General features: G+C 44.6%; 4 protein-coding genes and 1 pseudogene across 4 annotated transcripts; 4 read left to right on the top strand and 1 right to left on the bottom strand.

Annotated features, from left to right (window-relative positions):
* The first annotated feature begins 388 nt into the window (after window positions 1-388).
* On the top strand, window positions 389-2,745 carry fbxo48 (F-box protein 48). Its single transcript, XM_085355319.1, has 3 exons — window positions 389-427; window positions 1,217-1,545; window positions 2,388-2,745. The coding sequence occupies exons 2-3, from the start codon at window positions 1,243-1,245 to the stop codon at window positions 2,547-2,549; spliced, it is 465 nt and encodes a 154-aa protein (XP_085211445.1). The 5' UTR covers window positions 389-427; window positions 1,217-1,242; the 3' UTR covers window positions 2,550-2,745.
* Window positions 2,746-3,455: 710 nt separating this feature from the next.
* cnrip1a (cannabinoid receptor interacting protein 1a) lies at window positions 3,456-5,803 on the top strand. The gene is made up of 3 exons (XM_085355321.1): window positions 3,456-3,634; window positions 4,782-4,926; window positions 5,639-5,803. Exons 1-3 carry the CDS (start codon window positions 3,456-3,458, stop codon window positions 5,801-5,803), a joined length of 489 nt encoding a protein of 162 aa, XP_085211447.1.
* Window positions 5,804-8,566: 2,763 nt separating this feature from the next.
* On the top strand, window positions 8,567-11,282 carry LOC146631330 (uncharacterized; annotated as a pseudogene).
* Window positions 11,283-17,984: 6,702 nt separating this feature from the next.
* Window positions 17,985-19,616, bottom strand: LOC146631329 (E3 ubiquitin-protein ligase TRIM21-like). Its single transcript, XM_085355296.1, has one exon. The coding sequence runs from the start codon at window positions 19,614-19,616 to the stop codon at window positions 17,985-17,987; it is 1,632 nt and encodes a 543-aa protein (XP_085211422.1).
* Window positions 19,617-23,136: 3,520 nt separating this feature from the next.
* On the top strand, window positions 23,137-26,336 carry ppp3r1b (protein phosphatase 3 (formerly 2B), regulatory s1ubunit B, alpha isoform, b). Its single transcript, XM_085355320.1, has 5 exons — window positions 23,137-23,161; window positions 23,318-23,491; window positions 23,826-23,885; window positions 24,045-24,229; window positions 26,281-26,336. The coding sequence occupies exons 1-5, from the start codon at window positions 23,137-23,139 to the stop codon at window positions 26,326-26,328; spliced, it is 492 nt and encodes a 163-aa protein (XP_085211446.1). The 3' UTR covers window positions 26,329-26,336.
* The last annotated feature ends 871 nt before the right edge of the window (window positions 26,337-27,207 follow it).

The following is a 27,207-nucleotide window of genomic DNA, read 5'->3' as shown; positions in this document are numbered from 1 at the left end:
AACCTTGCCTGTGCTAACCACCCCGTGTATGCAGATGAAATTAATCTGTAAAAACAAAACATTTATCTCTTCTGCCGAAATGCTTTTAATATGACAGCGTTGTTGCACGTGAGTTATCGATGAAAAATACAAACAAACGTAAAAAAAGTTCCACATTTTCCATATATTTGAAGAATCGGCAGATTAATGAATGGGATGTGGTAGGGACTGCTTAAGAACTGCAGCGTGAGAAATGCTTTACAGTTTAATTTTATAATTAGAAAATTAAGAAAATCATATTTTCAACGGTTTTCAAATTTAAATTAACGGACGTTTATGCCTTGCACGCATGCGCCAAAAATCAAAATATGATGACGTAGCGTACGTTTGTAAACATCCGTTAGGACATTTAAACCGTGTGAGCTGTCTGTCAGAGACCTCGCGGACGGTAAGACACCGGTTTTCTCTCGCGCGCCGCCGCCTTCTTATCACACACACCGGGACACGTGCACGGTAAAAGTCGGTGTTCGGTCTGAAAGCGGAAGCGGCCGGTGGAGTTTTTCATGAACTGTTAGCTGTTAGCTGTTAGCAGGGGCGGAGGCGAGTGGTCGGGGTGAAGCATTAAAATCAGCTTTTGTTACCGAAAATCAGAGCGTCGGCCAAAAGAGCCACGCAGGACGGAAACAACGGGGATATTTATCACGTCTGTCTTTGAAGACAGACACGGGAAGCAGTTTGTGCTTGGGTGACGTCTCCAGGCTGGGTCCGTGGGGACCCCACTGTTCGTGTTTCTCTTTCGGTTTGACGTGGGAGCCCTTCACCTTCTCTGCGCAGAATCTTTCTGGTTCGTCTCACAGTCCTTTGTGTCCTGGTTTCCAAAGTTTTCGCTTTTTTCTGCTTATTTTGTGTGAAGTCTTCATTATTTGGCAGCTGGATCTTCTCGTCGCTACTCTCTCGGAGGTCTTTTTCTTTCTTTTCTCGCTCATTTCAGTCATTTTGTCTCTTTTTCAGCTCACAGGCTCATCTTGAACCTTTCTGTCTTTGTGATGTCATAAAAAACAAACCTGCATTTTATTTCGCTTTTCCTGCGTCTGTGCTTTGCAACATGTTTGATGAAGAATCTCAGGCTTCACTGTGATTTGTCTTCATCCTTCACTCGACCTCCACAGTGTGAGTTAAAAGTCTGAGGTCTTTAATCTGTGACTCATTTCTCCATCGCTGTCGGCTCTTTCCTCAGGCTCTTCCACTCAGTCCGACTCTATTATGCAGCATGTGTGTGGGAGGACTCCACCAGTGTTTTTTCTCTGTGAAGGAGGCCCCGCCCTGACGGCAGCCAAAGGCACAGCCCCACCTCGCAACTTTGCCGAGATGCTGCCGACAGAAATGAGCGTGAGGATCTTTGGCGAGCTGGACGCGGCGAGCCTGTGCAGCGCGGCGAGGACCTGCAGGCTGTGGCATCAGATCATCGAGCAGAGCGAGCAGCTGTGGAGGAAGCAGTGCCTGATGGTCCGAGCCATCTGCCAGAGGGAGGTCGACAGCGACCGGAGACACGGCCTCTCCTGGAAGGTTCCTAACATATTATGTCTTAGAAAACATCTCAGATTCTTCTGAAACTTTTCCAGGTTAATGATCTGCTTCAAACAGGAACTACGCTCATTTCAGGTCCTGCAGTCATTAGTCAAAAAGGGATGAAGGTCAGAGGTTTTAAACATTTTTCCATCGATGTTTTTCTGAGGGATCTGATGCTGATGAAGGTCACGTGACCTGTGTCAGCAGGTTTGCAGGTCAGAGCTGAGATTTGATCTCCAGGTTTTCGTATCAGACGAGTTGATTTATGCACATTAAATCCTGAATATTCCAAAAAGCATCACAAACTTGGGATGCAGGTTTCACAGAAACGTTCTATGAAGTTAGGTTTGGTCCACGGTGTCACACCTGTGGAACGTCACGCTGAAGACATGTTGTTGTTTTCTTTTCATATTCAAGCTTTAAGTCCCTCAAAATATATTGTTGGAAAATGTCTAAGAACACTTCGCCCTTTGTTTGAGCTGAAATTTTGAATAATTTCCCCAAAGGATCCCTGGCCTGGAATAGTGACAGTCAGCTGGGAATTATTTTGCTGGGATGAAGCAGCTCTGAGAGCCATCAGCTTTCGTCTGATTGGGCTTCTGCTGGAAGGCTGCTGAGGGGCAGAACCTGTGGCTGAAGTGTTGGATATACTCATAACTTTATAACTGTTAGTTCTGCCTGTGAAACAGAGCGGAGTGAAGACTTGTCCACATGTCAGACGCTGCAGCCATTTCTTTTAATGTCATTATTAAAAACTGCTTTTAGTCCAGCTTATGAAAGCAGCGTCACCCAGAAACAGCAGAACTGCTTTCTAACCGTTTCCTGTTTCCTGTCCTCAGCTGATCCTGGTGAGGAACTACATCCGCAGCCTTGTGAAGAAAGACTGGCTGATTGGACGGTTCAGCCACGTGAGGTCGGCGGACGAGCTGAGCGGCAGGAAGCTGACGCCGCTGGACGCGGAGACCTGGGGCGAGATCCTGCAGGCCGAGCTGGATCGATGACGGCGTTCCAGTTTTATCAAAGCACCTCGAGCACTTCGGTTTTTTAACTCTAATATATTCCCTCTGCAGTTTGTGTTTCACAGGAAACGCAAACTTTTGTACATACTTTTAAAATTTTTATAGAAAAAAATCACAGAGAAGCAAAGTGAATTTTTTATTTTTAAATTTGAGCCTTTTTGTTTTGGGTTCGTGTAAATATGACGATGATTCAATAAACCATCTTCGTGAGGTTCTGCTGACTCGGTTCTTTTTAATGACACATCACAGCTTCTCCCCTCAAGCAAACACGCAGCACAGACTCACAAAGACATCAGTGTGACAGTCTGTGATTTCAAAGCAGCAGAGATATAAAAGCATAAAGTCACACCTGCAGCTTACAGACACGCGGGACCTCAAGTTTACTTAAATCAGCTGTTTTTATCTGTTTTTAACGTTTTTGCTCAAAGGTAACAAAGATGTTGCTTTGGCAACGAGGGGACAGCGTTTTACCGGCAGCGGTGTGAACATATTTTCATCTCCCGGTCATTTCCTGCCTGTGACGTCATGTTGCGCGTGCACAGGTGTTGTGTTTCTGTCTAACCTGTTTTATGTCACATTCAGTTTCACAAGCTCTTCGTTAAACTTGTTCTTTTGTTTTTAACCTTTTACAAATTTCCCGACTGTCAGATAAACTTATTTTTTTTAATAACAGCCCACCGGTGACATTTATTGACCCCCCCCCCCCCCCCCCCCCCCCACACACACACACACACACACACACACATACATTTGCCTTGGTATTTGCAGCTGCAGTCTTTTATTTTGAAAGCAGCTGTCACCGGAAGCCGTGTGAGCGTGCAGCTTGATTCTGGTCCTTCCTCAGCATCTCTCTCACGCGTCCGCCTCCCCCTCCCTGAGCTCGGCGCCATGGACGACGTCCCCCCGATCATCAACATCTCCATCGCGCTGCGGATCCAGCCCAACGACGGCCCGGTCTTCTTCAAGGTGGACGGGACCCGGTTCGGCCAGAGCCGGACCATCAAGCTCCTCACGGGCTCCAAGTACAAGATCGAGGTGGTGCTGAAGCCTGGAAACGTCGAGGCCACGTAAGCATCTCGGTAACCTGTGTGTGCGGCACGCCAGCGCGCATGTGCGAGAAATGATAAAGAACGTCTGCAAGAGGTGATGATGAGGATGAGGAGGTGATGATGAGGAGCAGGCTGCTGCTCCTCCTGCAGGCCGGAGCATCCGACACCTGCCTGAATAAATCATGCGGGGATCACGTGTCGTTCCCGGTCAGGGCGGAGGTTTGCGGTTACCGGGGACAAATAAAGGAAGTGACGTGTTCATTATGGAATAACGGGGGTAAAATGTGCTTATTGCAGGAGCAGAAATACCATCAGAGAATACTCCATTACATGTAAAAACACTGAAGTACTATCAGTTAAATAAAGGTGCATATTGATATGTGGCAGTGATTTGTGGGCCCTGCAGGAGCCATCGTTGTAACTGTGAGAGTAAAGATCCGCCCACAGCGAGGGGGCGGACCTCCTGTCACAGCAGCAGTGAGTCCCACACTGACGTTACACTCTGCTTCAGGTGTTCAGCATCAGTTACCATGGTGATGGTAGCAGGTTAACAGGCTTCGTGGGTAAACGAGAGACATGAAAGGAAAACTCCAAACTGACACAAACAGGGAGGACACACAGGTGGAGGCCGACAGGAAGTACACACACCCGAGTACGCTGCACTTTTCAGGTCGCAGGTATCGTACAGGAGAGGAGTGTGAAAGGGAAACAAGCTGGTCAGGACAGCCGTTATCATCAGCATAAAGAACAGCAAATCCAAATGTGCAGTTCAACATGCGCTGTGTTTACGCTGTGAGCTGCAGGGATGCGAACTATTCCAATGTGCTTACAGTAAAATCACGTCTGCGATTCTGAGGTAACCTGACTCCTTTTCTCCTTATGCTGTGTGACTATAATTACATTTTAATTACAAATTAAATCCACCGAACCGTTTATGAAGCGTTTCGCAGCATTTACACATCTGGATGATTTTAATGACTTTTAGATGCGAGTGGCTGTTTCCTGTTTCCTTCATACTGTGGGAGTCGCTCTCACGTCACACGCTCGGCTCGCTGCTGGACATCAAACGGTCTTTAACAGTGTTTGAGACAAAATGTCAAAAATGATAAAAATGTGCAATATTTTTATTTTCGTGCATAACCCTTCGGCCTCTTCTTCCTCACAGCAACATGAACATCGGAGGCGTCGTCTTCCCGCTGGAGCAGCAGTCCAGGGACGACGAGTCGGTGGTTTACCACGGCCAGTACGACACCGAGGGCGTCCCGCACACCAAGAGTGGCGACCGGCAGCCCGTCCAAGTCAGCATAGAGGTGAGATGTCTCAGAGCAGCGGCTCGCTCTGATAGCGTGGAGCTGGCCTGCAGTCAGCCAGCGCTGTGTGGGGCTGCACGCTTAGAATTAGCAGGCATGCTGTTTATGATAGCCTGAACAGCCTGCTCTATGCTAGCCACAATCTCCTTAAAACATGGTGGAGGGACAGGATGATCTGGAGAACCAGAGGGCCTCAGGTGGCCAACAACATCCTCTAAACAAGAAAGAGTGACAGCAGAGCAAGACTGAGACCGAGGGGTCAGACTCAGAGACGAGAGCCTGTGTAGTTCCAATAAAAACACATAAAATCATTGGACAGTTTAGGAGACGCCTCCAAACACACACTTTGTGCAGCATTTCAAAGTAAATCAGTGGTGTTAAACAGCCTGAGCAGCTTATTCACCTCGTGTGTTTCTACGCAGGAACCTGAGCAAACAGAGAGGACGTGTTCAGAAACATTTGCATCTAAATTCCTGACCTGTTTATACTTCTCGAGAGAAAAAATATAATCTAAGGTGGTATTATCACCGTGTGACAGCTGCACAGATTTATAGATCTACAATCAGACGCGTTTGTGCAGTTTCCTGTCAGCAGATGGCTGCGCACGCCGTCTGGATTCATGAGTTTGGCCTCTTTAGAAACACCAAAAACCTGTTTTAAAAGCCTGACGCCGAATTTGAGCTCGAGTCCTCTGCTTTGTGTCTCGGTGCAGTTTATCAAGGCGGGGACGTTTGAGACGGTGTGGCAGGCCAAATACTACAACTACTACAAGAGGGAGCACTGCCAGTTCGGCAACAAGTTCAGCAGCATCGAGTACGAGTGCAAGCCCAACGAGACGCGGACCCTGATGTGGATCAACAAGGAGGCGTTCAACTGACTCCGCCCACTGAACCCCGCGCAGAGGTCTTGCCGGGACTACCTTTGAACATCAGCATCGCAGTGAGAGACGGCACCTCCTGAAGGCGGGCGTTGGGTTGGCGGGGTCTGCTCTTTGTGCTCTTTCATGACCTCTGAGGGAGTAACGAGCTGTTTCGCACGCTGGTCTCTGTGAGGGCGGGGTTTCAGCAGTCAGAGGGATAACTTAGCTTCTCAGCTGGTTTCCTGTGGAAAGTTAAAGGAACAGTCGGACAGTTTGAGATCCGAGCTCATTAGGAAGCTTCGGAGACGAAGGCTGACGCACGCTTCAGGTCTGTGTGTCCAGCTCGCGTTCGAAGCAGGAACTTTCTCCAGGCCTCAGACGCTCGTTAGTTTGGGTAGTTTGCAGCTACGGTCACAATAATCTTCTGAAGCTTTGGGTTCAGCAGACGGGCGCTGCTTTTAGATCAGGCTCCATCACAGGTGTTCTCGCTGATACTCTACGCTTAAATAAAACACCTTGACAGGAGCAAAGTTGTTAGCCGGTGCTACATAAATGACATTCACTTCCTGTACTCGATGCACAGACTTGAAAGTCGTCTCCATCTCCTCAGACTCTGGAAGAAATCTGACTGTTCCTTTAACACTGAAACCCCCTCAGACTGAAGACCAGCGTGGGAAACACCTGAAGTGTTTTATCTTATTTATTACCTGTGTGAACGTCTGAGTGAGCAGAGGCGGCGGATGAGAGGATGGGCGTCACTTTTCTCGTGCTTTGTGTTATTTAAAGGAGAAATCTGTACACTGCAGTTTTTGGTTCGCTTACTTTCCAGCTGCAGAAATGAGTTTCACTGGTCTGAGTGTTGATCCTTCACAATAAAAGCTGGAGGGATACTTTGTGGGACTTCCATGTTCAAACTGGTGCAGCATCCGAGGGACTATTTTCAGCAGCGGAGTAATCCTTTGAGCCTTGAAACGCCTCTGTCTCCCTGCTGAAAGGAGGCGACCTCCTCTCTTCACGTCACTTCTCGTGTTTGCTGCTGATTATGTTTCTCATGTCTCTTAAATGCATGGCTGGAAACTTTTTGCCAAATATGATCTGTTTGTTTGTTCCTTTGTTAAGATGTCTCGATGCCTGAAACTTTTGTTATGTCTTGAACTGAGGAGTAAAAAGTGTTACTGTGAATAAACTGCTATACAGAACCACTGGGACTGTACTGCTTGACTGCAATAATAAAATTTATATATATATATATATATATATATATATATGTATATATATATATGTATTTATATATTAATATCCAAAGTGCATGCGCTGGACTGAAGCGATGTCAGTTGAAGGCCTGTAAAAAAGCCCTTCTAAGGCTAGAACATCTCACTATTCATCATTGATCGAAGAAAATCCATCGGACAAACTCAGCTTTATTTATATAACACATACAAAAGCAATTCAGCGTGCTTCACAAAGACAGAACAATCCCAAATATATAGAAAAGGAAAACATTAAAATCAAGAATGCAATCATTTAAAAGTTTAAGTTAAAATTTAACATAAAAGCTACAAAAAGACAAAGATTTCAGCCCTGATTTTAAAAGCTAATAGATTCCACACACTGCAGGTTTGAGGGAAGCATAAACACTAAATGCTGTCTCACCTTGTTTGGTCCGAGCTCCTGGAATATTAAGTAAGCCTGTTCCCGAGGAACTAAGAGGCTTCGAAGCCTCATAGCCCTCAAGTAAGTTAGCAACGTGTTGAGGCCCAAGACCGTTTAGTGATCATGACCCATTAACAGTATTTCCAAATCAGTTCTTTTACATACAGGAAGCCAGTGCAACCATTTCAAAGCTTTTGTAATATGATTGTCATGATGGCGTGTGTGAGGGAGGCAGCAATAGGATCCAAAATGGAGGACTCCCCGGCAGGTCTCCATGAAACTCAAGACACAGCTTTACTGCTGGATTTACAGAATACATTAATTAAAGTAGGAAGATACAGCCGGAGGAATGAGAGAAACATTAAAACAACCCTGGCAAGGGGCAACGAGAATTTGAATTCATCTCTCCTGCCAGGCCCCCGTTATTGGTCTTAGGTGCCTGCCAGGCTTGTCCTGATTGGTTAGCGCTAGAGTCCGTCAAATGCATAAACTCTAACAGGTGAGATTATTTAGTGTCTAGGTTGGGGTGTCTCCCAGGAACAAGTCAAACAGGCGTGTCACGATAAAAACAAGCATGCAAAAATCAAAAGAACAAAAACACAGCAACTCATGCAAAACAAGACAAACTCCGAAAAGCCACCCTTCCCCGGATGACATAATGCTTCATAATCCCAGCTAAAGCAGGCATCTCGATATTAAACAAAAGCGGTGCAAGAACAGAACCCTGAGGAACCCCAGGTGTAACCTTTATGCGTTCAAAATGATAGTTAATGAATGACACAAAATAACCTTGATCTGTCAAATCAAATTTAAACCAATTAAACAGTGTTCTCAATGTTCTCCAACCTATAAGGCAATATATGATGATCAGTTATAGCAGCCGATAATGTCTTATTTCATAGTCTAATCTTCACATGCTTTATCCAAAGTACACTCCCTGTTGATTCCCCCACTAATTATGTTCACAGTATCTATTATTGTAGGGTCTACCTTACAATATAAAGCGCATTGAGGTGACCGTTGTTGTGATTTGGCTCCATATAAATAACATTGAATTGAACTGAATTATTTACTGTGTCTTTATGAATTTGCTAGCTTAGCTTAGCTCGTAGCCGACTCGCTAGCAGCATGGCCTCTTCACCTGTCCTGCCTACACTTTCCTGCTCATTGTGTCAGATGGTTAGTTACTCCTCGCCATGTTTTAGCAGTAATGATACTTGTAATAAATGTAGCCTATTTTCAGCTCTAAAGGCCAGGATCCCTGAATTGTAGACTTGATAAGCACGTAGCTAATCAGGCCCCTGTAGCCGAAGGTAGTGTGGGCCCCGCTAGCTGTCCCCCGGCAGATTGTCCCGAGCAGCCAGGAAAACAGGTCGGCTGGGTGACGGTGAGGAGGAAGCATAGTCCTAAACAGAAGCCCCAGGTACACCACCAACCCGTTCATGTGTCTAACCGTTTTTCCCCACTCGGTGACACACCCGCCGGGGGTCAAACTCTGGTAATTGGCGATTCTGTTCTCAGACATGTGAAGCTAGACACACTGGCAACCATAGTCAATTGTCTTCCAGGGGCCAGAGCAGGCGACATTGAAGGAAATTTAAAACTGCTGGCTAAGGGGAAACGTAAATTCAGTAAGATCATAATTCACGTCGGCAGTAATGATACCCGGTTACGCCAATCGGAGGTCACTAAAATCAATATTGAATCGGTGTGCAACTTTGCCAAAACAATGTCGGACTCTGTAGTTTTCTCTGGTCCCCTCCCCAATCAGACCAGGAGTGACATGTTTAGCCGCATGTTCTCCTTAAACTGCTGGCTGTCTGAGTGGTGTCCCAGAAACGATGTGGGCTTCATAGATAATTGGCAAACCTTCTGGAGGAAACCTGGTCTTGTTAGGAGAGACGGCATCCATCCCACTTTGGATGGAGCAGCTCTCATTTCTAGAAACATGGACAAATTTATTAAACCCCCCAAAATATGACTATCCAGAGTTGGGACCAGGAAGCAGAGCTGCAGTCTTACACGCCTCTCTGCAGCTTCTCTCCTCCTGCTACCCCCCCAAAAACCCATCTCCATAGAGACTGTGTCAGCTCCCAAACAGACAAAAACAAACTAAAACCAGAAACAAACAACTTAAACATAAACAATCACAAAGAAAGAACAATACAGTATCCACATCTGAACCAAAGAGTAACACAGTGAAATGTGGATTATTAAATATCAGGTCTCTCTCCTCCAAGTCTCTGTTAGTACATGACTTAATAATTGATCAACAAATTGATTTACTCTGCCTTACAGAAACCTGGTTGCAGCAGGATGATTATGTTAGTTTAAATGGAGGTGCAGGGGATTATCTTCTTCAGTACCTGAATGCTACTCCAGCAGAGGTCAATTATCTTGTTAATAATTTCACTTAACTGCGTACAAATCTGTTCCTCTGAAAAAGAAATGTTCAAATCAGAAGTACCTGACTCCGTGGTATAATTCTCAAACTCGTAGCCTAAAGCAGACGACTCGTAAGCTGGAGAGGAAATGGCGTGTCACAAATTTAGAGGATCATCATTTAGCCTGGAGAAATAGTTTGTTACTTTTAAAGCCAGAACATCTTACTATTCATCACTGATTGAAGAAAATAAGAACAACCCCAGGTTTCTCTTCAGCTCTGTAGCCAGGCTGACAAACAGTCAGAGCTCTGTTGAGCCAACCAGACGCTTTTCTTTCCAAGCTCCTTAGACTACGATGACCTGGATGACTGAGAACCTTCACAATCATTAGAGAAAAATATTACTCATAATCATCTCACAGATGTATCTACAGCTACTTTCAGTACCTTTGATGTTCATTTAGACGCTTTCTCTCCAATTGATCTTTCTGAGTTAACTTCAATAATTACTTCCTCCAAACCATCAATGTGTCTTTTAGACCCCATTCCTACAAAACTGCTCAAAGAAGTCCTGCCATTAATTAATTCTTCGATCTTAAATATGATCAACCTATCTCTAATAATCAGCTATGTACCACAGGCCTTCAAGCTGGCAGTAGTGCAGTATGCAGATGACACCCAGCTCTATCTGTCCATGAAGCCAGATAACACACACCAATGAGTTAAACTGCAGGAATGTCTTAAAGACATAAAGACCTGGATGGCCGCTAACTTTCTGCTTCTTAATTCAGATCAAACTGAGGTTATTGTACTCAGCCCTGAAAAGCTTAGAAATATGGTATCTAACCAGATTCTTACTCTGGATGGCATTACCTTGGCCTCCAGTAACACTGTGAGGAACCTTGGAGTCATTTTTAACAGTATATTTCCAGTTAATACAAAATGCTGCAGCAAGAGTACTGACAGGGACTAAAAAGAGAGAACAGATTTCTCCTATATTGGACACGGCCTTCGCAGTCTACGTGGGCCGAGTCCTTTAAAGGCCAAGAAGGCCAGAACTGCGAGGCTGTGAAATGGGAGGGTCTACCCTTCAGATTTGTGTCACCAAGTGTGTTCATGGAGTTTAATAAACTCAGCCATCTGCTCTTTGCTATTTAAAATATAATAGGACATGCTTCTGTTTATTCAGTTTTCTGTTTGACGTTTATTCAGTGTTTATTCCCTCCGCGAATCGCTACCTTATCGTGGTGGTGGGGTTTGTGTGTCCCAGGGATCCCAGGGGCTATGTTGTCCGGGGTTTCTGCCCCTGGTAGGGTCTCCCATGGCAAATTGGTCCTAGGAGAGGAACAGACAAAGAGCGATTCAGAAGACCCTTATATGAAAACGAGGGAACAGTTCACCCTGCCTGGGATAGGGTTACTGGGGCCCCACCATGGAGCCAAGCCCTGGTTGGGTGCCTGAGGGTGAGCGTCTGGTGGCCAGGCCTTAGTCCATGGGGCCCACTAGGCACAGCCCGAAAAGGGGACATCGACCCATCCTCCTGCAGGCCCACCACCCACAGGAGGTGCCGTAGGGGTCCGATGCATCATGTGCCGGGCAGCAACATGGAATGTCACCTCTCTGTTAGGGAAGGAACCTGAGTTAGTGTGTGAGGTTGAGAGGTACTGGCTAGATATATTCGGGCTCGCCTCAACGCATGGCGTTGGAACCAGTCTCCCAGAGAGCGGCTGGACTCTGTCTTAGTCTGGATTTGCCCCCGGTGAGAGGTGGCGGGCTGGGGTGGGTATTCTAGTATCTCCTCGCGTTGCTGCCTGTACATTGGGGGTCCAGTGCCTCGGATAAGCGGAAGAAAATGCATGGATAAAAAACTATAACTTTAATCTCAGCCAAGCCCTTTTGACTCAGGAACAAATAAAACATGGTATTGAAAAAAGCCAAACAATAATATATATATCATGTTTAACCTGAGTAGCGAAAGACCGCATGGGTCTGAAAACGATGTGCTGGGAATCTGCTGTTCTCACTGGCTCTAGTGAGCCTCGACCTCCCGGTCAGATATCGAGCTGGTGAGTAACAGACGTCTCAGAAAATGTCGGAGCACTTTTGCAAACATGTGACATCTTAATAAATTGAGCAGATATTAGAAGTTTACACAGCTACATTCTCACCTGAAAATATCATAAAAGTTTATTTTGTGACCCAGAAAGATTAATAAGAGTAATATTAAAGCTAAGTAGCTGCCGCCATTGTTGGAAACTGGAATTGGCTGGGCCGCGCTATGAATTCTGGGATGGGTTGGGCCAAGAAGGATACACCCGACCCATCCTTCAAATTCAGGGAAATGAAAGATGGATTTGTCGGCCGCATTTGGAGCAGTCTTTGAATTGGGACAGCCTTTGTCGCCCGGCTGTGGCATAATCGACCTTCAAATGATTTGGCCCCTTAATTGCGACATACCTCATGTGTTAATAGACCTCTCTGCACTGAATCATACTTGTCATACTTGTTACTTTTTATTAACCTCTGTCTCTGTTAAGGAAATATACTCTAAAACACTTCTTCAGTAAAGACTCAGAGAAGAGAAACACACAGAACTTCTTGCTAGCAAGGGCAGCCTCCAGACTGAGACTCGCACTGAGAAACTGCCCCTTTATTTATACTTCAGTGGGTGCTTGTGTGTGTGTGTGGTGCCCTGCTGATCAAAGGGTCATATAACAGCACAAAAAGAACATCCTTGGTCATAAAGAGGGTAGTCTCCCCCTCACCCTAGATGGTTCACCCTAGATAACACAGTGAAGAAGTCCAGCAGTTCATCTAAACAAAAGGCACTTAGACTAAAACAGACATAGCTACGATAAAACAATAAAACAAGGTACGACCTCTTTCCATGCTCCCAGGATGTGGGGGTGGACGCTAGAACACCTTGAAGTGTTACAGGCCCCCTAAGATGAGACATTCTTTCAATATGCCACCAACTATATACTTCTACACACAAATGATTACATGCAGTATTCTACCATATGCAAACTTATATCATTAAAAGATTATACTGACTACTAAGTACAATTTTCCTATTAACAGTCTCTCTTCCACAGCATGTCTTTATCCTGTCTTCCTTCTCTCACCCCAACCGGTCGCAGCAGATGGCCCCGCCCCTCCCTGAGCCTGGTTCTGGAGGTTTCTTCCTGTTAAAAGGGAGTTTTTCCTTCCCACTGTCACCAAAGTGCTTGCTCATAGGGGGTCATATGATTGTTGAGTTTTTCTCTGTATCTATTATTGTAGGGTCTACCTTACAATATAAAGCACCTTGAGGCGACTGTTGTTGTGATTTGATGCTCTAAGTCGATGAATGAATTCTTTGAACACAATTAGTGGGTGATTCAGCAGAGCGTCTGTATTGGATCAAGGAATTGACCATTGCACTGTGTAACAACAAAGTTTTTAATTAAATGGCATACACAAAACACCACTGTGCAATGCATCAGGAACAGGAAGTGATACTATACTGCAGTGAAAGCCAACACCAGGTAAATATAACATTTCATTTCTTAGAGTGCATGGAGAGACCATCTGGGAATGGTTTCAGATGAATACATGGAGACCCAAAGAGGCTGGAAATCTACAATGGAGGGTTTTACTTGGTGCAGTCGCTGTAAATGCTTTTATCTTTGTTTGAAATCCCAGCCATGATGAAATTCTCCAGTATGTTGTAAAGGGGAAACTGTGTTCCACTCTTTCCTGGATTTCAGGAGATCACAGTCTGTGTTTGGGCTCCAGGAGAAGCAGTTCTGACTTTTTATTTAGATTGAGATTATTTACTCTACAGACTTTCATCCTTGGCTTTACATGTTCGATAAAAACAGACATTGTGGTTGATTTAATATTCACTTGAAAAAGAAATATTTTTTTTGTTTGGATTATTACTTCTGTTCTCAAATCTTTAGCTGTCTGTTTTTATTGATAAAAGGGTTTTGGAAAATCTAAATCAACTCTATCTATATATTTGCTCTGTCTCTCTACATCTCTAGCTCGCTCCATAGATCTTGCTGTCTCTCTCTCGCTAGCTCACTCTCTCGTTCTAGCTCAAGCAACAGATCCTGCCGTTGCTCTTCCTGTAACTCTCTCGCTAGCTCACTCTCTCGTTCTAGCTCGCTCCATAGATCTTGCTGTCTCTCTCTCGCTAGCTCACTCTCTCGTTCTAGCTCAAGCAACAGATCCTGCCGTTGCTCTTCCTGTAACTCTCTCGCTAGCTCACTCTCTCGTTCTAACTCAAGCAACAGATCCTGCCGTTGCTCTTCCTGTAACTCTCTCGCTAGCTCACTCTCTCGTTCTAGCTCGCTCCATAGATCTTGCTGTCTCTCTCTCGCTAGCTCACTCTCTCGTTCTAGCTCAAGCAACAGATCCTGCCGTTGTTCTTCCTGTAACTCTCTCGCTAGCTCACACTCTCTTTCTAGCTCGCTCCAAACATCTTGCTGTCTCTCTCTCGCTAGCTCACTCTCTCTTTCCAACTCTCCGTACAGATGTTGACGAGGGTCCAGGCGTGTCTCACGGCAGGACTTCAGGGCCTTTGGTCTGGCTCCAGTGAAGACGTTGCAGGGAAGTTGCGGTTTGGCAGCTTGTTGCTCTGAGCTGCTGCTGTTGACTTTCTTCTGAGCTTCTCGTTTGAGCTGAAAAACTATGCCAGAAAGCAAAGTGTTGACCTTCAACTGAGGTCTCGTGTTGAACGTCTCCTTACACATGGGACAGCAGCAGGACATATTAACATCCCAGTGCTGAGTGATGCATCTTTTGCAGAAGTTGTGGCCACATGGTGTGGTGACTGGATCGACGAACACCTCCAGACAGATGGCGCACAGAAACTGATCTTCAGCTCGCAGATTGCTGGCAGCGGACATGTCTGCGCTCTGAGAACAGAAGTCAGAGCATTAAAAGTTCAACTCTAATTAAACATATTTGGTGGTTTACATTGGGAATGCAACAAAGTCTGAGCAGCAACAATAGGAAACACAACTAGGACACCACAGGTGCAGAATATAATAATGTGACTCTGAAGCTGCTCTGTCTTTCAGCTCTGCCCCACCTCAAACGGCTCTGTTTGTTGCCTCCTGCAGGTTCGGACCTGATTATAGTAACCTGCACTTGGCACAACATGAGTTTAATCTTTTCGGAGACATTGAACTTATTTTCTTTGATTTGATACTGTCACATGTCAGACTGAGGCAGCAGACGTCTCTGAAAACTAAAGTGAAAGTGTCAAAAACACATTTTTAGAAAGAAATTAATTCAGTGTTGTTGATTATGCACTTGTAGATGTAATTGATGTTACTGCTGATCACATTATTCTAGTTTAATTTAAGCCTCCACTTGAATTATTCTGACATGCCAGTGTGAAATTGTATAGTGCTGAATCTTTATTTTGAACATTAAAATAGTCAAAAAGAGACAAACAAAAAAAGGAAAACAAAGCAATAATAATTATAACTAATTTACATGTTCAAAAATGAGAAGGAAGAAGCATGAGCTTATTTAATCCCACCTCCTTTCCACTATTTAGTAACTAAGAGTCTGCATTTTTTCTTATTGTTTATGCCCTGTTCATCAGAAATTCACCTTCATTACAATTTGTTACATGTATTTTTTAATAACTCCAGGAACATGTCAAAAGATATACAAATGTACAGATATATAACATACTTGTGCACCCCCACACACATATAATAAAATATGAATAAAAAGAAAAGTTTTGCGTTAATGCTGTATGTTAAACATTAAATGTCATCAGCTGTACTCACCAGTTTTTGAGTCAGTTGTTTAGAAAGAGGAGATGAATTCGGTCTGATTTTCTTCACAAATGCACAGATCTGTGACTGCAGCTGTGCTGTTACTCTCACTAACTTTAACTTTCATTTCTGGAAAATGATGCTGACTCTCCTCTTTGTGGCTCCGCCTCCTCCTGCAATGTTAGGCTTGTTTCATTCACACATGATTAGAGGTACACACATCTGGAACAGGAGTTTAAAATGTGTGTGCGCCTTCAGTTTTCTCAAACCCGAGCAGCAGTGTTTTTGATCCTTTCCTCTGCAAAGCTTCTCTCTTTCTGTCATTCATGTTTTTATTGCAGAGGAAGTTGAGCTGTGTGCACACTTCAAACTCTCCTTGAAACTGTTGCAGCCCTCTGCTGGACACAGACAGGAACCACATCAGGGTTAATGAAGAAGGTAAAATTACAATCAGTTCCTGCTCTTCACAGAAAACAGCTAAAATCAGAATTTATTATAAAGTAAAGCTAAAAGTATCAAATATGGCATCGGATCTGTGAACCCTGGTGCTGCATTCACAGTGAGCTGAAAGTTTGAGAGCATCTCAATTCAATTCAATTTTATTTATACAGCGCCAAATCACAACAACAGTCGCCTCAAGGCGCTTTGTATTGTACAGTATATAATATAATAATACATAGAGAGAAAAACTCAACAATCATATGACCCCCTATGAGCAGCACTTTGGCGACAGTGGGAAGGAAAAACTCCCTTTTAACAGGAAGAAACCTCCAGCAGAACCAGGCTCAGGGAGGGGCGGGGCCATCTGCTGTGATTGGTTGGGGTGAGAGAAGGAAGACAGGATAAAGACATGCTGTGGAAGAGAGACAGAGGTTAGAAATGGAGCAGTGTGTCATCCTGTGAACCAGGGTTTTATTCAAATCATTGTTCGCTCCATGTTACAACATTTCAACATCACCATTCATTGTTTAACAGTTCGTGTTTGTTACAATCACATATTTTCAGATTTCACTGAATCTATATTGTCAGTTTTCATTAAAATACTAAAACTGCTTATACCCACATAACAGGCAGGTCTGGCCTGGATCTGGTATCAAGCCGGCACTGCTGACTGACTTCTGGCATGATAAGACGTATGTCATCCAGATATGGGCCAGGCCTGGTGTAGATAGCACTGTTTATGCGATAGCATGCCACATCTGGCATGATTGTGGTTTGGTGTATGTGGCCTAGGCTCACAGAAAACAGGTCGTCCCTGGATCCGGCATCAAGCTGGCACTTCTGACTGACTGGTGTCATGGCAGGGTGTATGTCAGCCAGATGTGGGCCAGGTCTGGCAATGATGGCACTGTTTATGTTCCTATTTTCCTATTTTAGTTAGAAGACCCAAATGCCATGTTGCAATACTATACTGCTATGGTAGCCAATGTTTCAAACGCAGGTTTGACAGGTTTGTGAGTGTACAGTTTATCCAAAACCTAGTGAGGGTTTACTCATGTTTGCCACCAGGTGGCTGTAGCTCAGGAGGTAGAGAAGGTCACCCACTGATTCAGAAGGTTAGTGGTTCGATCTCTGTGTGATCCTCCAGGCTGCATGTCAAGAGTGTGAATGTGTATGAATGTAGTTAGGAAGCACTCAGTTTACAGATAGCGTGTGATTGAGAATATATCATGTTATATAGAGCAATTTGAGTAATCTGGGAGACTAGAAAAGCGCTATATAAGAATCAGTTCATTCACTGTCTGAACAGAGTTTCGTCATCTTACTTTTGCACTATTATGTTCCGGCACATGTTCTTATTACATGGCTTAATTAAGGTACACATTAGGCCGACATCTGGGGCCAGAGCTGAAACTGTTCTAGGCCAGCACAGGGCTAGCAGTGTGTCTACAACTGGCCTTGTGCTGCCCCATGTATGGGCCACATCTGGCAAACCAGATCTGGGCCACCAAAGGGCCGTCATTCTTTGCCATGTCTGGGCCATGTGTAAGCACATTGCGTGGGCCAGATCCAGGCCATACCAATTTTGCTATGTGGGTAAAGACACAAAATACCCCAAAATAAGACATTTTTACATGATATGAGTTACACTAAAAAAAATTAACACACATCATTTTCTGCAGACCATGAAGACAATGACATGCTATGACATCAGCTACCTTTTGTTACTATTCTTGAGAATTGTTACATGTTATGAAACGAAACAATTCTTCATGTAGCTTTTTGAGTGTATTACATCAATGTGGTGCCCCTTCTAAGGGAGGACATCAGTTAAAAACACTGTTAGTAATGAGAATGCTTAGAAAATAAAAGCATGCAAACAGGACCTGATTATTTATTCCCTTTAATGAAAATAAATCATCTCATCAATTCAAATACGTTGTTACTCAATTTGATTGACAGGACAGATGATCAGTGGTGCAGAGTTTTTCACACCTTGATAAAGCCCAGGACTGAAGTACGGGTGGAGCTTCTCTGTGAAGGAGCAGCCAGTGAACGAGTAGATCAGAGCTGCAGCATCTACGTCATAGAAGGAGACCAGACCCTCCTCATAGTCCACAAACACCCCCACCTTCTCAGGACCAGACCGGAGACAGAGACGGACCGGAGGGGCGGCACAAGCACTGTACTCACTTCCATTTCTAAGCCACACAGTCCAGAAACCATTTTGAGGAATCAGTCTGATTTTTCCCTTCCTGTTGATCGACTCTGTGGACACTCCTAAGTCCCAGTCAGACTTTCCTTTAACCTGAACCTCAAAGTAAAATCTGCCTGAAGAGAAACTCTGCTCTGCTAAAACACAAACACAGTAAGAAAATCTCTCTGGGTTGTCCGGAAGTTTCTTCCTCACATCACCATGATTCACTTGTTTTCCATCATCAGACAGGATGAGATAAGGATTTGCTGTATCAGGATCCAGAGTCACGTCCACTGCATCCTGCTGGACCCTCTTCAGCTCTGCAGCCTCAAACAGCTTCTTCATGTCTTTCCTGAGTGTCTCCACAGCTCTCCCCACAGTCCCCTCATATGATGGTGGACGGACTCTGACCTCTGTCCAGTCCTTGGTGCATAGAGCAGCTTTCAGGGAGGAGAAGCTCTGGAGGAGGTGGAGGTGGTCTTCAGAGCGTGAGAGCTGCTCCACCTCAGAGCTTCTCTCCATCAGCTCAGAGATTTCCTGTTCCAGATCTTTGATGAGTCCTTCAGCCTGTTTCTCTGTAGTTTCCTGTTTGTCTTCGATCTCCTTTATGAGCTCCTTCAGGCGTCTCTCAACAGACTCCATCAGAGCCGTGAGGACCTGAACACCTTCTGCTTTCTGTCTGTCTGCAGCATCTTTCCTCATCTTCACCGACTCTTTGATCTCCTGAATCTTCAGTCGTCTCTTCTGGATCATCTGCTGAATCTCAGCCTCTGTCTTCTCCAGCTCTGCCTTCTTTCCTTCGTATTCTTCTCTCAGAGGAACAACTTCATGAGCCTTGTGATCTAGAACAGAGCAGAGCATGCAGACACATGTCTGGTCGATCTTACAGAACAGCTCCAGATGTTTATCGTGCTTCCTACACATCCTGCTTTCCAGGTTCTCCACAGGCTCAATCAGCTGATGTCTTTTCAGACTTGTAGCTGTCAGATGAGGCTCCAGGTGAGTCTGACAGTAGGAGGTCAGACACACCAGGCAGGACTTCAGGGCCTTCAGTCTGGGTCCAGTGCAGACGTCACAGGGAACTTCTCCTGGTTTGGCAGCTTGTTGCTCTGAGCTGCTGCTGCTGGCTTTCTGCTGAGCTTCACGTCTCTGAGCAACCATCTCAGACAGCAAAGTGTTAACATGAAGTTCAGGCCTTGTCTTGAACACCTTGTTACACTTGGGACACTGGCAGCTGTCATTAACATCCCAGTGCTGAGTGATGCAGTTTTTGCAGTAGTTGTGTCCACATGATGTGGTGACTGGATCAGTGAACACATCCAGACAGATGGAGCACAGAAACTGATCTTCAGACTGTAGATTGGTGGCTGCAGACATTTCTGCACTCTAAGGGAGAAAGAAAGGAAATGCATCTTATTTGAAATTTTGTTTACATTTCATATTTTAAAAGTAAGGAACAAGTGTTAGGGTTGTAGTCATAACGTAGCAGTTCTGACAGATGTGACAGATGCCCATCCTGACAACTTCATGTGCTTACTCATTATGTCCTCAGATTGTTCTATTACAGGAACGGTTTCATGATCGTACCCTTTGAAACTCACAAGTTCCCTAACTTCAGTTGCCTCAAGGCGCTTTATATTGTACAATAATCCATACAGAGAAAAACCCAACAATCATATGACCCCCTATGAGCAGCACTTTGGTGACAGTGGGGAGGAAAAACTCCCTTTTAACAGGAAGAAACCTCCAGCAGAACCAGGCTCAGGGAGGGGCGGGGCCATCTGCTGTGATTGGTTGGGGTGAGAGAAGGAAGACAGGATAAAGACATGCTGTGGAAGAGAGACAGAGGTTAATAACAGATATGATTCAATGCAGAGAGGTCTGTTAATACAATTACGGTCCAAGAGTCTCAGCAGTCCTCTGTCCTCTAATTCCTCAGTGTGAGAAGGATGTTGGGGGTTCCTGCTATTGGTGTCACTGCCAGACAACATATCCTTGGTTTCTGTGTATTTGATTCAGGCAACAGCAAAACTCTGCTCTTGCCATATGTGGGTATTTGGGTGACCATCACTGATCCTCTCCTCCTACCGGCAATGGCACCACACAAACAATAAGAACCCTCAGGTGAAGAAAAAAATAACATAAAAACAAAGTCCCAAAGTGCTCCACCAAATCCTTTCAGAATCAAAAACACACCACAGACCTCACTCAGCGTCTGTGAATGTGTGTTAGGGGAGACATCTAACATCCTACAGCTAGCACACATAGAAACAACTCAAAAACGACTGTGAATAAAACCAGTGAAACCTAAACACAGACAGATTACACGAGGAACACACCTTGCCTATAAAAACAGCCACATGTTAAGGAACCTGCCACCTAGTGGCAAAAGGAGGCACAGCGCTCTGGTACAACCAGAGCTATATATAATAACAAGCTAAACTGTTAAACTTTAACTTACTGTGATCTATAATACAGCCCAGGCTTGTCTCTCATAATCTGACAATGTTTTACCACTGCCTCTGAGAGAGGCCACCATTAAGCCAATAAACATCACAGATGCATTGTGGTTATTATGGCAAGTGGATTCACATACAACATGAACTCTGCAGCCTCTTCCAGATGTTGGAACACTGAGTTGTTTGATGTTGTTAAAGAACCCAGAGGTGTCCTGTCCTCGTACGTGAGCCCTTTGCTGTTCTTGCAAGTGTAGTTTCATTAATATGGCCCGGATCTGGCCCACACACGGCAAAGAATGACGGCCCTTTGGTGGCCCACACATGGGCCAGCACAAGGCCAGTTGCAGACACACTGGCAGTCCTGTGCTGGCCCAGAACAGTTTCAGCTCTGGCCCCAGATGTCAGCCTAATGTGTACCTTAATCAATCCAAGTAATAACAACATGTGCCGGAACATAATAGTGATAAGGAAGATGACGAAACTCTGTTCAGACAGTGAATGGACTGATTCTTTTATAGCGCCTTTCTACTCTCCCAGATCACTCAAAGCGCTCTATACAACATGCCACATTCACCCAATCACACGCTTTCTCTAAACTGAGTGCTTCCTCACTACATTCATACACATTCACACTCTTGAACCACTAACCTGCCGATCAGTAGGTGACCTGCTCTACCTCCTGAGCTACAGCCACCTGGTGGCAAAACCGTCTCTAGGTTTTGGATAAAGTGTACACTCACAAACCTGTCAAACCTGCATTTGAAACATTGGCTACCATAGCAGTATAGTATTGCAACATGGCATTTGGGTCTTCTAACTAAAATAGGAGCATAAATAGTGCCATCATTGCCAGACCTGGCCCACATCTGGCTGACATACACCCTGCCACGACACCAGTCAGTCAGAAGTGCCAGCTTGATGCCGGATCCGGGCCAGACCTGTTTTCTATGGGCCTGGGCCACATACACCAAACTATGCCAGTCCTGGCCCATATCTGGATAACTTACCACTTACCATGCCAGGAGTCAGCCAGCAGTCTGCCACAGACAGAGGAGGACTCACGTTTGGTTTGGACTTGCCTGCAGTGCGAACAGTGCGAACACGATCGTCTGTACTCACCTCTGTTCTCACCAGTGGACAGAATCTGCTGTGAGGCTCAGAATATGAACGTGATGGACTCAGTGTGACGTTCCTGTGAATCTTCGTTTAGAGACAAACTGGACTTGACTGCAGCTTTTCACAGGGTTTCTTTCCTCCTCACCCTTTTTTTTATGATTTTATGGTTTATATTTATCAACAAGGAGCAAAGGTCGGATTAGAACACGCCCAGGCTGGACGGGTGAGGCGTGTTGTATGGTTAACCATCACACACTAATGAGGGTCTCAGCCCATCTGGATTTAAAGAGTATTTTATTTTTCTGTCCTCGAGGTCACAAACTTTGTACTGTAAACGGGTTTTTCTATGTCCAGCAAATGCAGTCTGATCAGAGCTGTTATTAAACCAACATTTAATTTTTGTCAGAGTTTGTTTCCTCCTTCTGATTTGTGAATACATGGAGTTAATTTATGGCGACGATGGGATCAGAACAAACACTGGATGCAGGTCAGCTGAGGCCTGAATGTTATCCCTCTGGACCCCCCACTGGCTTGGACCCCAAGCAGCACGTCATCTTCAGCTAGCCCACCAATCAAAATATTCAGCTCAGTTCTGTGATGCAGAGCCTTCAGGATTTAAACAAACAACAAAACTTCTCCTGATGTGGTTTGTCCTGACTGTAACGTAGAGCTGCAGCTTGTTTCTGCTGTGAGCTGAATTCACACGTGTTCAATGTAGTTTTAAATAAAGGTTTATTTAAAGAGGAGCCTAGCATCAACATGTAGGTAATATGGGACTCTTCATACGTTCATCAGTGGATATACGAGTCGAACACTTTCACGGTATCAGCTGTACAGTTCAAGTAATTCAAAAACAGGTAATCGTCACACCTTTGGACATATTTTAATAGTTAGAACTACATATCGGTGAAGGACGTTTGCTTTTTTTCTTTTCTTTAAAGCGTGTGTGGTGAAATCTCTGGTTCATCGTGTGGTCCACCTTCAGGCCGCTGCAGTTTCACCACAGCAGACGCACAACAACGCCTGTCCCATCGTGGAGGCGTTCAGAGTCAGAGACCAAAGAAAGGACATGTTAAAGTTTCTGCATTTAATCAGATGTGATTATTTAAAGTGTTCTAGTTTCTTTGCTCTTGTGTGTGAGATCATCTCCTGACGTGGAGTGCCGGGCTGCCCTGTTCCTTCTGAGCACGCTCAGTTCGTGGTCATCAGCAGAGTGATTAGTGTTGAAAGATGTGTCACATGACCGGGTGTTAGGGCTTAGAGCGAGGCACCGGGAGCTCCCGCAGCACAGCCGTTACAGCCGTGAAGTCCAGCCAGCAGCCATGGGCAGCACCAAGCAGGCAGCCGGTAAGTCTGACAGGATGAAGAGGCAGGAAGTGAGGCACAGGTGGACGACAGGTGTTTAAACTGCGGCGTGTCCTCTGCTGGTAGAGCTGACAGACAGCCTCTGGTCATGTGATCTCCTCTAGAAACCACCTTCTCTCTCTCTGTGTTTCATTTCAGACGCTAATCAGATTAAGAGGCTGGGAAGGAGATTTAAGAAACTCGACCTGGATGACTCCGGATCCCTGAGCGTGGAGGAGTTCATGTCCCTGCCAGAGCTCCAGCAGAACCCCCTCGTGCAGCGAGTCATCGATATATTCGACACCGACGAAAACGGGGAAGTCGACTTCAGAGGTGCGAAAGAGTTTTTACAGAAGACGAACAGCAGCTCAGCCGTTACAGCCTCATCGCTATCACACAGATACAGTTTGACACCTTTTTACAGTCAATAATATCCTCATGATTCAGTTACTCAGTCCAGGTTTGACATTTATATCATCTCTGATCCGCTGAGTCATATAATTAATCGATGAACACAACGTGTGCAGGATTACCCAGCAGGCACCGAGCCGTTCGGTTTGTTCTCGGAGCGTTTTGTCTCTGCGTGGAGACGATCGTATCTCAGACCTTTTGATCTTCTTGTTCTTCAGCCTTAAACAACAACAGTGATGATTTTCCTTTTCCACAGAGTTCATTGAAGGAGTCTTTCAGTTCAGCGTGAAAGGAAACAAGGAGCAGCGGCTGCGTTGTAAGCACTTCAGCTTTAACCATCATGGTTCATAAACTATGCTCGATTTTTAAACACCTTGAGGCGAATGTTGTTGTTTTGATTGTGTGCTACATAAATAACATGGAATCGAACTGAAACTTACCTTCACATTTCCTCTGTGATTTTCTTTGGCCTCAGTTGCCTTTAGGATCTACGACATGGACAAAGACGGTTACATCTCCAATGGAGAACTCTTCCAGGTCCTAAAGACGATGGTGGGAAGCAACCTGAAAGACACACAGCTGCAGCAGATCGTCGACAAAACTATCATCGGCGCCGACAAAGATGGAGATGGCAGAATCTCCTTCGAGGAGTTCTGCGCGGTGAGTTTTTGTGACTCGTTTCACCACCTGGACTCAAACTGGAGTCTGCACCAAAGCAACGCGCCGTAATCTGTGCTACAACCACGTTACGTTTCCTAGTAATGCAGTAAAGTGTTATACTTAAAACTGCTATAAAGGTTCTTCAGTTACCTGAATGAGGAGCAAATAGAAAGAAAGAAACATGAAACATTTGGGCTTCAATCAGCTGATCTCAGTTCATGTGCAGGGAGGAGGGCTGCAGATACGGCCATTACTTCTAGATTTATTGTATGAAAGGTCAAAAAGGATGTTGAAGTGCAAACTGGGTCCAGGACAGAGTTATGGTGCTAACACATGTGTGCGTGCATGCGACCAGCACGGCTCAAAACATGCATCAAAAGTTAGAAACTGATTCTGAGAAAGCTCCAACAGTAAAGACCCGAGAAGGTCGCTTAGGGAAGGATTATCTAACTCAGCGCTCCCCAACCTTTTTTGTGCCACTGACCAGTTTATGTCTGACAATATTTTCACCGACCGGCCTTTAAGGTGTCGCAGACAAACACAACAAATTAAAATGATTCAACCGAGACAGAAACTGGTGTTCTGTAAATATAATGATAAACATGAATTCACTGTGTGATTGTGTAACTTTATTAGCAGCGTCCTCCTCTCTGCCCTTAATGCTGTCTGGTCGCCAGTGTTGCTCAAGTTACTTGAAAAAAGTAATCAGTAACTAATTACTGATTACTTCCCCAAAAAAGTAATCCCGTTACTTTACTGATTACTTATTTTCAAAAGTAATTAATTACTTAGTTACTTTTTAAAAACACGATTTACAACCTGAGTAGGTGATAAAGCGATAGATCTTTCAGCCCAATTCTACTTTTTCTGCATAATCCATCATACAAAATGTAATCAAATGGAAAAGTCTCTTTTTAAAACTTGTTTTATTAGTTTTAATCTTTTAACTTTATGCATCAAGCAAACATTTAATTATATGCAACATTCTCTGACTGGAAGAAATTAGTTTAACATGTAAACCTATTTTCTGCACATTCCAGCTCATAAAATAAAATATTTTTTGTGTTTACACTCAGTCTTTCAAATAGATGCAAGTAAAACACAGCAGAAAATAAATAAAGTCAAAGACTCAGCGGTCCTGTTGCTCTATTTTCACCTGTAAAGCAGGAGTGGGGTAGGCGGAGGTTTACCCTGGTGCAGGTGTGCCGCGGTCAGTGGAAGAATCCGCGAGTTTCTCTGTGAGTTTCCCATTACGTCGTAGCTACTCGGTGCTTGTTGGAAGTTTAGGGGTTTTTTCGCTGTAAAAAGAAGTTTTCTTCCCACGCACAGCGGACACTAATGTTTTTGTCACTTTTTATGGAATCAAACTCAAAGTAAGGTCAGTACTTCCACGCTTTAAACGCTGCACGCTCATACTCTCTCTGCACTCGATATATGATCCACTGTTGATCTGCACACAGTTGTTGTCACTAACGTCGCACTCGCTTACGTCACTGTCATGAGACATTCTCGCAAAAAATCACGGTTTTAGTAACGCAGTAACGCAGCGTTCCTACGGGAAAGTAACGGTAATCTAATTACCGTTTTTGCAATAGTAATCCCTTACTTTACTCGTTACTCGAAAAAAGTAATCAGATTACAGTAACGCGTTACTGTCCATCTCTGCTGGTCGCTATGGTAACGTTTAAACATTTCTTTCAAAATAAGACCCAGGGAAACCAAGTTCACAATAAAACCCTGAAAACCATAAACTTCTCACCCGAGCCTCGGCTCTCGCGGCCCGGTACCGGTCCGTGGCCCGGGGTTGGGGACCGCTGCTCTACAGCACCAGCAGGACCTCTTCAGCTCATTTCGAATCCAGAACCCTCACAGGTCTGTTTGACGCCCACAGAACTGAAGTCACCTCATCGGCTCCCAGATCAACACAGAATTACCTTTAAAATCTTTCTGTTAGTTCACGGAGCTCTCGGGGCCTCCTCTGTTTACAGAGTCGATTCAGTTAAAAACAAGAAAAAACAGTGTGTGACATCACTTCCTGTTGTCTCCTGCAGGTGGCGGGAGGATTGGACATTCACAAAACGATGGTTGTGGACATCTGACAGCCTCTTGTTTATCCTTCGTCCGTTCACAGGAGTCATCCAGCTGTTCCTGCCGCTCTGTTAGCTCCACCGGGCTGTTTGTTTTATGCATCCTTCAGGATCTGAAGGTGTTTGTTTTTATTTTAGTGAGCTGACAGACTTACAGTTTGGTCCATGAATATTTGGATTGAGACAAATTTTCTAATGTTGGTACATTACCACAATGAATTTTAAATGAAACAGCTCTGATGCAGGTGAAGTGCACACGTTCAGCTTTAATTCAGTGTGTTGGACAAAATGACCGCATAAAAATATGAGAAACTAAAGTATTTTAACACAATGCCTTCGTTTCAGGCTCAAAAGTATTTGGAAAAATTAAATAACTGAAAATAAATTGATAATTTCTATTACTTTATTCAAAACCCTTTGCTGGCAAAGGCCTTAAGTGTTGAAGTCACGGACACCACCAGATGCTGGGTTTCCTACTTTTGCTGCTCTCCCAGCCTTTACTGCACCAGCTTTCTGCTGCTGTTTGCTTTTCTGTCCTATGTTTAGTCGTCGACAAGTGAAACGCCCAGGTTTAGCTTCAATCATTATTGGCATTATTTTAAATTAACCAAATCATTCAATATGGCACAGAAACAGTGGCACTCGCCGCCCTCACTCCTAAAACTTCTCCCTCTTCCTATACAACCAATTGCCACATGTTGCCATATCATTTTTTGATTGTTTGAGTTTGCATGCTTTGTTTTTTTTACGTCACATTGCGTCCTGATCGCTGCAGACGATCTCCTCCGTCTCTCCTGTACAGAATCGCTGCATCGATGCTAGCAGTGTGACTGAAGTGCAGTGCTGTATGTCCACGATGTCCACCAAACGTTTTGCACCATCAAAAAATAA

This window comes from Diplotaxodon limnothrissa, linkage group LG6 (genome assembly GCF_057381915.1).
Source record: "Diplotaxodon limnothrissa isolate DT_005_m linkage group LG6, D_limnothrissa_male_GT1.1, whole genome shotgun sequence".
Taxonomy (NCBI): domain Eukaryota; kingdom Metazoa; phylum Chordata; class Actinopteri; order Cichliformes; family Cichlidae; genus Diplotaxodon; species Diplotaxodon limnothrissa.
Note: the sequence above shows the minus strand (reverse complement) of the source record. Positions and strands in the feature narration are given on the sequence as shown.